Source organism: Cyprinodon variegatus, unplaced genomic scaffold (assembly GCF_000732505.1).
Source record: "Cyprinodon variegatus isolate N-32 unplaced genomic scaffold, C_variegatus-1.0 Scaffold459, whole genome shotgun sequence".
NCBI classification, from domain to species: Eukaryota; Metazoa; Chordata; class Actinopteri; order Cyprinodontiformes; family Cyprinodontidae; genus Cyprinodon; species Cyprinodon variegatus.
This window is the reverse complement of record NW_015150912.1, coordinates 269,542-281,784: the sequence shown is the minus strand read 5'-3', so window position 1 is coordinate 281,784 and position 12,243 is coordinate 269,542. Positions and strand designations below refer to the sequence as shown.

General features: G+C 36.6%; 1 protein-coding gene across 3 annotated transcripts in view; it reads left to right on the top strand.

Annotated features, from left to right (window-relative positions):
- Window positions 1–9,432, top strand: part of LOC107094046 (protein Wnt-7b) — a 54,042-nt gene extending 44,610 nt beyond the window's left edge. The window contains exons 3-4 of one of the 3 annotated variants that reach the window (XM_015389448.1): window positions 2,890–3,161; window positions 7,969–9,432. In XM_015389448.1, coding sequence (XP_015244934.1) covers window positions 2,890–3,161; window positions 7,969–8,448 — 752 coding nt within the window. In that variant the 3' untranslated portion in view covers window positions 8,449–9,432. The remainder of the gene's footprint in view (window positions 1–2,889; window positions 3,162–7,968) is intronic. The other 2 variants (XM_015389447.1, XM_015389446.1) reach the window with 2 other exon arrangements.
- Window positions 9,433–12,243: the final 2,811 nt, after the last annotated feature.

The window sequence follows — 12,243 nt, the reverse complement described above, 5'->3', positions numbered from 1 at the left end:
TATATATATATATATATATATATATATATATATATATATATATATACCAACTGTGTTTCTTTGCTACTGACATGGAGGAATATAACAGGAGATCTGGTTGTTTATAGCCTCCCGTACCCATTTTGAGGAAAGTATTGCTGATCTGCTTGCCTCCTTTCTTGGCTACCAGAGCAGACACTTGCCACTAAACTCCATTAGACATCTGGTTTATTATAGCCCCCATTCTTCTCTCCTGGATGTTTCCAGATTTACTGAGGTTTCTCAGTCAGTCCAATTTTCCACTGGCAGCTAGTGAGGCTATCCCAGGGTGGTTCCTCCTGGAGGACTGTCAGGACTTTTGGGGCTAGACTCTTAAGGGATTTTCATCGCTTTAATGGCTGCATTTAATGAAGTTCCGGCCAGTGGGTCAATAGGTTTTATTGTTACAAACAGACAAATGAAACTATTTTTGCAAATGCAGAAGAATTTATTCAAATGACTCGGTTGGATTAATATCATTTCTAATGTCCGCGTTGATGAATTTCCCAAATTAACCCATTACCTAAAGCCATATTCCACTAAATTACTTTTTTGACCAGGATGTTTTTTTGACTCCAGAACCACAAGGGAGTAGGGACCTGTACAAGCGCATCATCATGCGTTTCCCCCTAAACAGCAGAGGTCAACGGGCTTAGAAATGTTCTGTAATGCTTGGGGAAACACCCTTTCTCTGGAAACTACCTTTTGTCCTGTTTTAAACATTACGGTGTTGCTCTGTTTGTCCATCTATGTGCACAATGCCGTTTAGCAGTCAGTGTGTGTCAGGGTGGAGGACAGTGTGAGTGTGTAGTGTATTTTTATGACAGAGCCAGCCACTTTGCGGTGCAAACATGTACATTACATATGTGTGTGGGACAGAGAGGTAGGGGCATTAGAATGTTACCACAAGCTGGTGGGGCACAGCTCTCTTGCTAACCAAAAAAGAAAGTGGTTGTGAGTCAGTCCCCTCTGGGCAAACCTGTGGCCACGGTATTAACTGCACAGTGCCAACCCCAGGACAGGAAATTAACAGCAGCTTTGGGTGAAAATGTTGGAGAGTTCAGAAAACACCCCTGAGACTTGAATTAGAGGTGTAAAAACCCCATCTGTGGGGGAAATCACCCATAAAACAGCTGCAAATGGTATCATAAACTATAATTAGCAGTACATAAAAATGAATTAGTTTTTTATTCAGGTCTCATAAAATATAGTATAAAAGGCAAAATAATTTCTAAAAAAAATATGATACTGACAACTTTGATCAGGCTGTGATCATTTTTTTTCTTTCCCATTAAGTATTTCTAGAGTTAGGGGGCATCTAATCTGCAAACTGAAGCCTCAACTACTTTAGCTCAGCTGACAGAAGGGGCGTTATTTTCCCTCTGCAGCTCATCTGCTTCCAGGTTTGCACTCAAAATAGTTTTCCTAATGAATTGGTTGCAATGAGTGGCTGATTGAGCTACTTCTACCCTTCCATAATCCTGAACAGGTCTGTCCATCTCCTCATTTTTCAGACATTAGTAAGCTGTAATTTATTCACACATCTGGATATTTCCTCTTTTTGGTTAATTCTCTTATGATATTCAAAGGTCACTGAAGTCCAATTTCTTCTGCTTGCTGCGTATCTGTTTGAAACTTAGCATGACAGGATATATTGAGTTACTACTATCCCATGCCAGTCCAACTGGTGTAACTGATACATTTTTAAACTTTAACTGATAAAAAAAATGATATGTTTGAGCTTGCTACAGACAAAACTGATATCTCAGCTTTAGGATTTAGCTTATTTGATGCTCAATTCTTCATTGAAGATCCCAGAGATATGTTAAGTGATATAACAACACAATGAGAATGATAATTCATTTAAATTAATAATTGATTTAATATACAGTCTAACTGAGAAACATTTTTGGCTTTCATGCCAGAATTAAACTTTTAAAAAGCTTGGTTAAGGGTTGTTTAAAACTGCTTCTTAAAATGGATTGGTTTGCTTGATATGTATGAAAAAAAAAAGAATGTGGAAAAGATCAGTGTGATCTGTATAGAAAATAGAACTTAGGTAGAGCATAGGTCAGGATGGATGGATGTATGGATCTATGGATGGATGGATGGATGGATGGATGGATGGATGGATGGATGGATGGATATAGCTTTGAAACTAAGAAAATACTAAGCTTGGAAAGTGCTTTAAAAAATATTGTCATACAATGTTTAATTGCTTCCATATTTATCCAGACCTGCAACATATTTTAATCAAATGTGTTACTTCTGCAGAATAATTTCTAATGTAAAGACTAGGAACATTTAAAAAAAAGATTGTTTGAAGGCCAAAGCTCCAAACTATTAGTCTGACTGTCACACTACCCTAAAAAGAGCATTAATGCCACCCATGTTGGTTTAGCTGCTATTATAGTTCTATGAACACCTTGTCACATTCCCCTTGGACATGGCACTGTGATTTCTTTCTGGTAATGGAGGTGTGCGTGATTGATACGTGGGACATGGAGACCCCAGCTGTGAACAGTGTGGGCAGCTGCTCCTACAGAAGAATTCAGCACTTTGGACAGCACCTAAAAAAGCTCTCCCCAGTCTGGAATTCTGACGCAGCACTCTTGCAGGCTGGGCTCAAGGACTCTGTGGTCAGGCATATAACCACATTTGTACCAAGGTGCAGTAAGTTGCTCAGGGCAGAAACGGAAAAATGTGGATTTATTAAAATGATGTTGTAGATTTAGAATTCTATTTATAATATCCTAAATACTTAAAATAATAGATTTTGTGTCTAAAGGGATTTATCAGGACTTTGTACTCACCATATTTCAAATGTTCCTTTTAAAATTATTCCTAATCAATCCACTCTCTTTCCTTTAGGCAGTCGGGAAGCAGCTTTCACCTATGCCATCACAGCAGCAGGGGTGGCCCATGCAATCACAGCCGCCTGCAGCCAGGGCAACCTGAGCCAGTGCGGCTGTGACCGGGAGAAGCAGGGCTACTACAATCAGGAGGAGGGCTGGAAGTGGGGAGGCTGCTCGGCTGACATCAAGTATGGCATCGAGTTCTCGCGGCGCTTTGTGGATGCCCGTGAGATTAAAAAGACGCCCCGTCGCCTGATGAATTTGCATAACAACGAGGCGGGCAGAAAGGTAAATAGTTTGTGGAGGAGATAGGCTTACATTTCGAAAGTGAATTCGGTCAGATTGTATCATGAGGGAGTGCATGAGTGAGTACAACTAGTGCAGAGATATCTGCAGTAGTTGTCGTGTAACATTAAAAAAATTTTTATGTATTGTTTTTGGATTTACCAGCACACTCAGAAATAAAACAACAGAATTTTGAACAAAATTAGATAGGAAGTTTTAAAAGAAAAAAAAAAATCATCCAATAAAAGAAAAGAAATCATCCAATGAAATAAAATATAGTTAGCAGAGGAGGTTGAAATTTCTCCTAAATCCTCTTTGTTTAGCTTTTGTGTGCATGGATCACTGCTAAGGACTCTGAATACTGGACTTTGGAGGTTGACTGGGCCATTCCCGTATGAATATAAACTAAAACATTATACGTTTTTTGCAGCCTCTATAAGTTTTATTTTTACCTTATCGACTCTAACGTGCCGTATAGTTCCTGCTAAAGAAACCATATTAAACACACTTCATGAAAAGGACTTCAAGTTGTAGTTTCCTTCCTCAAAAACAGGAAGGAACATTTTATTGTTCTCTTTCACGAAGGCCCAGCTTGTTGAGGGCATCATCAATAGTTATCCTCGCAAAAAATTACCCCACCTTTGCATCTCCTCCAGTTACTATGAGCAAAATACAAATAAACGGGGTAGGGATGCACGATATAATCGGCCCCCTATCGGTATCGGCCGGTATCGGCCTTAAAACTGAATATCGGACATCGGCCACCCCACCGATATTTAACCCGATATTTGATCAGCTTCTGAGTTTCTAAAGTCTAAAAAAAAAATTAATACTTCTTCTTCTTCCTCAAAAACTTCTTTTTTACAGACATAAAAACTTCTAAAGACGAGGGAAAAAATATTGATACATTAAAATATCACAATATCTTCATATGCTGATATATTGCCATTTAAAAACACCATATCAATCTCTTTTACTAATGAAATATTGCTATATGTCATCATTATGCTACGAAACCCCCTGAAAATTCACGAAATTTTGCCATATTTTTATATGTTGATATATTGACGCGGTATCGATCTATTTTACTAACAAAATCTCACAAGAATTTGCAAAATATCACGAGAGTTTGTAACAGAACGATGAAATTTCACGAGATTTTGAAAGTAAAATAGATCGATACCGCGTTTTTAAAAATCTATTTGATATCAGCATATGAAAATATATTTGAGTATATTATTTTTCAAAGTGTCAGAAATGGATAACAAAACTGCTATTTTCAATGACTACTTATTTTTGTCCAGCTTTAACATCGGTATCGATATCGGTTATCGGCTACATGAGTTTTAAAATATCGGATATCGGCCAAAATCTCAATATCGTGCATCCCTAAAATGGGGCTTTACATAATTACGCATTGCTTTGCGTGGGCTTATCTTACATTAAATTCCTCCAAAATATTTTGAACTTTGTCCGAGTAACTGTAGAGTCTCTATAAATTATGAGTGTCTTTCAATTCTTACCTCTTTCCTTCAGTCTTAACAAACCTGAGGTCATCTTTATTTGTAATGTATGCTAATAATTATTATTCTTATTCATATCCTAATATAGCTTAAAAATGCAAAAATACTTAAAGGGTATGAACACTTTTTGATGAATGGGGAAAATTTTAGCTTGTCATTCTACTTTTGAGGATAATTATTATTTGGTCAGTTAATATATGATTTTCTAAGAAGAGCCATTAAGGTAAAAAGAAAAAAAAAAATCCAAAGTGAAATAATGATGAATAACTTTGTTTTTATTCAATTTTAGGGAAATTTATATATAAACTGCTCTGTATTTGACAGATAGAGGGCTGCCTTTCCAGCTTTCCAGTTCTGTTCATTGAATTATGTAGTGTGAAAAGTCAGGAAGTGGATATTATTGCAGTTGTCTGCACAATACCAAAACATGTCACTCCCATTTGACTGCATCTATTCAGGGTGTGAAAGCAAGCTGACAATGGTGGTGTTAGCAGAGCAGACTGATCAGGGTCAGAGCTGGCTCGATGGGCAGTCCGCGTTGGCGCTGTTTCTAGGTTCACACTGGGCCTCGGAAACCGAGCCTGGAAACAATATTTCCAACATTTCTGGGCATTTTTTAAACTTTTGTTGTTAGTAAATGGAAGATGTTTCTTATTGGAGCCTGACACCATGCTAACTCATTCAGGTTTTACTCTGAAACTATCAGTTACAGCAATGGTGATAGTTAATATCTACATTATGCTGGGAATAAAAATTGCAAATGTCCTTGAATCCCACTGCAAAGGGCATTGTGATGGAAAATCTGGGTGGTTTAATGACTTAAAAAAAAAAGACTGTGGTTGATACAGTAAACTGGTCAAGGCCTAACTGTAGATTAACATATTCTCTCACATTCCCATAACCTATGACATGTAAATGTCTTTGACAATTTCACATTTCTGACTAATGAATATGCAAATATTTTCACTTTACAGTTTATTTGTATAGCATCAATTCATAACACATGCCTTCCCAATGCACTAAACAAAAAGAAGTCTATTCAAACCGACAGACTGATGAAGTTGTCTTTCTAAGCACAATCAACTTAATTCATTGAGTTACTGACAGTTTTATTAAAATTGGTTATTTTGGATTGTATAGATGGTTTCCTAATGATATGTTTTTGTGCCACACCAGCTTAAAGTGAATTGCACTTAAAAAGCATATTCCATTAATGATATAAAAGGCAATTTCTGCCTCACTTGAGGCATCAAAAGCCAGAAAATTTGTCTTTCTTGACTAATGCATTTATTGCCCATAACAAAAAAAATAAAAATAAAATCCTATTTCTGATGAGGGAAGAAACTGTGGTGAAGACTGGATGAGTTTTTTTTTCTTTTTCCAAACACTAATATGGGCCGTCATTAGAATAGAAGACTATAATTACAAGATTATATTTAGTGACCAAACTAAATGTAAAAGAACACCCAGTTAAACACCACACAGCCTTAAATTTTGCAGCATTGGGTGGGTTGGTGGGGGTGTTTGACAAGCGATCTTGAGATGGGACTCTGGTCATGCTGAACTAATCAGTAACAGATCGGAGGCTTTGATCAGCGTAGTTTAAGTAAATGTTTCCATGCATCTGTCAGGCTCCCTATGCCAAGCATTCCTTGTGGGTTTTGCGCGGCGCATTTTTGGAAATCCTCACTCTGAATCAACATCCGCGGCAAATCTGACAGCTGACCCTGGCTTTTATGTAGCCTAAGGAACTCATGTTTTTTCAATCAAACGTCTTTAAACTGGGAAACTGTGACCACATTGGTGCACAGACAAGACTGACAAAGATGCTGAACGTCACTTGTGTATGTTCATAAGTGTTGGATAGAAGGGATGACTTGTGCCTCTGGAAAGGCTGAGTTCCAGGAAAAAGCTGCACAACCAACCAACACATTATACAAGAAATCAAATTCTTGGTCCAGACAAGTTGAGGTTCTTAATTAGGTTAAAGGCCTCATGTCAGACTATTATAGAAGTGTTAATAGGATCCATTTGTTTAAAAGTTGTCTGGATAATGAAAGCGCAGTATATTTTGTGAGTGTCTTTAAGTTTGAAGTGACAGACTGCAACAGTTGCCACATCCTCAGAAGCAAGTGGACTTTTCCACATATTTGGTAAACGGGTAGATGGTAAAAGATGTTAAAAGAGGTGCAATATACAGTATGGTTGTTAGATTTTAACAAGAAACCAAAAAAAAAAGCATCCCGTCTTTGGTAATGGGTTACATAGCATAGTTTACTAATTTATTTTATGATTCAAGGCATCACATAAAGCTTCTCTTCCAGTTTAAACCTAGTTGAACTGATTTTGTTTTGATTTGCATTTGCAACACCTTTCCTGAAACAATCATCTTGATTAACTTTTTACATGTTGACTGATGGCTCATTTTCCTCTTTGATGTGGTTTAGAGAAGATAGAGAAAATTACAGGATAGGACATTACTAGTATGTACATTTTATCTTCTTTCAGGACAGGCTGATACATGCAGAGAGGAGCATTAGGAAATGTTTGGGGTTGTTCCCCTAGATCAGCAGTCACCCAGACTGACAGCATCTGATGAAGTGCCTGTGGCTGCAAGTGATCAGTGCTATCAGCACTTGCTGGGAACATCGGCATGGACATCAAATGCATTTTATTGTTCAGTTTTTTGCATTAAGCCCTTCACTTTGGGATTTGTAGAGAAACGTTATATTTCAGTTTCAGTTTCCACTGTAAACATTCCTGTAATTTAAGGCCAAGATTTTTCCCCTTGAGAACAATATTAGAAATATAGTTGTCATACATGTTATGTTGGTAACTGTAAACAGCTTGTTTTAACTTAATTGCTAAGTCTTTAGCTACTTAAGAATGATAGTCACTAAACAACAAGCGGGGATCCATCGGTTGGGTCATTGATGCATTGATACATTTTTTTTTTACTGATTTTATAAATTCTTTATTTGTTAGTTTATTAATTATTTGTATAGTTAACTTGTTGATTTATTGATTTAATTGTTTGTTGATTGAATGTCTATGTTAAATAGTTAGCTGTCTATTAGCCTCTCTAATTAGTCTGTTGGTTTGATGATTAGTTTCATTTATTCCTCCGTTGGTTTTGCTCATAAATGATCTAGGTTGCTTCTTGTGCTTTATTTGTCTGTATTTAGTTCCAGATAGAATCTAATAAAAGAATCTCAAAACAAGTGGAAGCTTGAGGGCATGTTTCTCTGCTCTAGTTATAGCTGCTTGATCTTTCCTCTCATCTGCAGGTCCTGGAAGAAAGGATGAAGCTGGAGTGCAAGTGTCATGGCGTCTCTGGGTCCTGCACCACCAAAACATGCTGGACGACGCTCCCAAAATTCAGAGAGATTGGCTACGTACTCAAGGAAAAGTACAATGAAGCTGTGCATGTGGAGGTTGTTCGGGCTAGCCGGCTTCGCCAGCCCACCCACCTCAAAGTAAAGCAGACTCAGGGCTATCGCAAGCCTATGGAGACAGACCTTGTTTACATTGAGAGGTCACCAAACTACTGCGAGGAGGACGCAGCCACGGGGAGCGTGGGCACCCAGGGACGCTTATGCAACCGCACATCGCCACACACAGATGGCTGTGACCTCATGTGCTGCGGTCGTGGCTACAACACGCACCAGTACACCAAAGTGTGGCAGTGCAACTGTAAGTTTCAATGGTGCTGCTTCGTGAAATGCAACACGTGCAGTGAGAGGACGGAAGTTTTTACCTGCAAATAAGGCTGCGAGGAATGTCTTCATCTGCAGGTGAAATACCAAGGACTTGTTGATTAAAGATCCAACCGAGCGATGTGACCGCACTTCTGTAAGCCGTGAGAGACTGTACGACTAAACAAATGGAATTTCCTCTATCAGCTCTCCTTGGCATCGTTTTGCACAGCAGAATCTATCTAATTGCTTTTAAATAAGTAATTGCTAAATATCAGTAGGTAATATCCCAGAACTTTACGGTCAGATAGAGATTGTGCTCATGTACTGATGTTGGGACTACCCATAAGGACAAAGGCTCTGACAGGAAACTGTGCTTTGCAGCCTGGGAAATATGTGCGTCCATATTTGAAAGCATTGCAAGGAGAGGAACTCAGAAAAGCATGAACATTAAAGAAAACCACAGCTTGCCACAGCTGATTTGAATTGACTGGAAAAGATCTTTTAAAGTTTAAGGACCTCATAAAAACAAAGTTTCTAGATGTTGTTGTGTTTCCGCTAAATTAATTGAATCTTGACTCACACCCTCTAGATTGTCTGGGGCCGGTGTTAGAGGCCGAGAAATGAAGAACATTTTGTAAATGTGGTGCCATGGGTTGCACCAAAGTTTGAGTGGAGAACCCTGTTAAACCCTTTGCTGCCAACTGGAATATGGTGGAGGATGTTAGTTTTCCAGTAACACTGGAACTGTCTGTTCTGAACACTGAAAATAAATGGTCTATTTATGTTATAGTATCGTAAAACAAAGCACTAATGGGTAGAGATGTCTTTTTTTTGTACTAAATGCAATGAAAAATACTTCTAAGAAATTATTAAATTACCACACTATTTCTAAAGCACCACACAATCTTTTAGTAAATAAAAGAGCAAAGTTTTCATTGCTACAGTTGTGTTGACAGCAAAATACATCATTGCAGATTTGATAGTTTGATGTTTAATTTTTTCCTAAGGTGACATCTGAAATTTTTTTATTTAGGAAAAAAAGCAATAAAACAAAACTGACCCAAAAACTGATTAAAAATATTTCAGTGTATTCTCGTATGAAATAGTACGAAAAGTTATTCACCGTAATTTCGTACGTTTTTGACTTTTTTTCGTCGTATTTCGTCGTATTTTTACGTCTTGCCCTGAGACAAGATATCCTTGCGCATTCGCATCTTACACACCATTCAATAACATAGAATTTAACATACAATTAACCCTAAGATACAAAACAGCAAGCAACGTAGTGAGAGACATGAAGAAGTAATTATTGCACTGTTTTTCCCAGTTTTATGTCCGTCCGCGGATCTGCTTTTTTCGTGTGTCTGCCTGCGCACTGATGTGTTTTTTCGAGGAAAAACGTCAAAAACATACTAAATACTGTGCATAACTTTTCGTACGATTTCATACGAACTGATAATGAGAATATGTTGAATATTTATACAGCCATTGTAAGGTTCTTAAGGAAACCAATACATGGAATCAATGTAAAAGAAAAAAAGCACATTTCCCATTACATTAACATGGGTTAAACTGGTACACTCCTTAAATTATATTATCTAATGATTATTTTAAAAGGCTTTAAGCTGTGCTAAAGGGGAAAAAGGACTAGACTGTTAATCATGTAGACAAAAGAACCTCAAATGAAAGGGAATTTTTCGCAATCGGGACTTCCTTTTCATTCCAGCTAAACCTTAGTATGATCCTGTTCCAGGCTGCATTGATGCAGAAATCCAAGCAAAAGAGGAACATAGTTACTGAAAAAAACAGAGCAACATTTCTGAGAAACTATATTTTAAGATTTGTTTAGCTATAAAACATATTTGTTAACATTTACTGAAATTTGTGGAGGTTTTTGTTTTTAAAATGATCATTGTTGTAATATATGTAGAAAGTAATACCAAAACATGTCAAATCATGTCAGCAATGCAGTATATTTCGGATGTTAGATCTACTCAAATCACATTCAGCATTTACTATATTATTAATTAAAATATGTTTTATAAATAATAACACATCAGAGATTAAGATACTGATGTTAAACTATGCAGGATAAGTTCAATATATTGGGGGATATTCAACCACAGTTTAATTTACTAACATATATTTGGATTGAAGTCAACTAATATCTGCATCCTGAAAACAAATCATGCTTTTGAAGAAAAAAAAACAGACTTGATATAAAAAAAACTTATGTTGCTTTGATTTTATTGGAGAACTACATTATAAAACATACACATGCTTATTCTTGAACCCTTTCAGAGTGAAAACTCCACATTCTTCATTTATTGCTTTTGCATGTCCGTACAAGACAATTTCTCTTTGGTGTTTAGTTGCCACTTTAGACTGTTCCTGCAAGCTTCTAAGCTATTATTTGCACACACACACATAGATCTACACAAACTCTCATAACTGACAGACAAATTAGAGAAGCATAAATCATTAAAAATTGAACCCACTAAAATCAAGCTGGCTGCAATCTATGTTGTACACACCATTTGTTGATAATACGCTGCAGTACAATGTCCTGATTGTGGTGTGCATGGAAGAAAAATTCCTTTCTATTTCTCTGCTTGTGTAGAAATGTCTTCACCTCTATTAAATCTGAGCAAAATCACAATAACGATGAACAACAAGCAGAGATAGTATGAACAAATTGACAAAAAATGTGCAGGAAACTGATGCAAAGAAAAGAACTGCAGAAAATTCCTGTGATTATTTGAAATTATATTTAGAAATTTAATACGTAGGAATAATAATAATAAAAAAAAAAACATCTACAGTTGAAGTCCTGTTAGAATATATAGAAAAGACATACTGTACATTTTATTTTCTTTTTTTACATCTCACATCAATTTAGATTTTTTCCTGTTTTAGTTCACTTCAGCGTGTACCCTACCTTTTCCCATAGACTACAGGAGATAGGCAATGAACTTCTGTGACAGAGGAGCAATAGAAGATGGATGGATGTTTAATATATGGAAAAAAAAGATGTTTAGGCCTCTTTTCTAACAAAACACAAACATATTTTGGCTCTACTAAAATGTCTATGGCTTTGCGATGATCCCTTAAACAACACTGATTGTTATGGTCCTTTGAGCAACATGTCACTAATTGGCAGTATCCTTGTAGACAGTTAGGTATATTAAGAAATTATAATTGTTTCCAAGCTTTATTTTATTTTATTTATTTATTTTTTTTGGAAAATGTGTTCTGCTGTTCCTTCAATATCATTATTTTTACATCAGTTATGCACATCATGGTCAAACATTTACAGTTTAATTTTGTCCAATATCAAGACAGTAGCTTCATATGTACACATGGCATGTGTCAAAAGTGAAACAGGGATTTAGCAGATATGAAAAATAAAGTTTTTAATATTGCTTTTGGAGAAATGACTTCTTCACTGAGGAGCCTTTAAAAGTGTGTTGGGAAATAATGATTCTCTCACCAGCTTCCATCAGTATCGTCACAATGTTTTTTGATCTTGTTCCGCTGTGAATATGCTTGGTTTAAACCAAAACATGGATGGCCAATCCCTTTTCTTCCTAAAAAGTATAGTGGCTGTTTATATTTGCATATGAATGAACAGAAAATGTGGTACCTTCAGGCTTCTGGAAATTGAATCCAAGAATGGACCAGACTTTTGGAGGTTAACAAGCCTGTTCCTGATATACTGCCTGTTTTTCTTTTCTTTTCTGTTCTATTATGTTAGGCAAGTAAACAGGGTGTCTGAGATGTGCAGATAAATTAGTTCTTAGGAGTGTTAAAAGTTTGTGTCAAATGCTGCACTAGAAAGATAATTTCTTATTGCAAGAGTTAAAG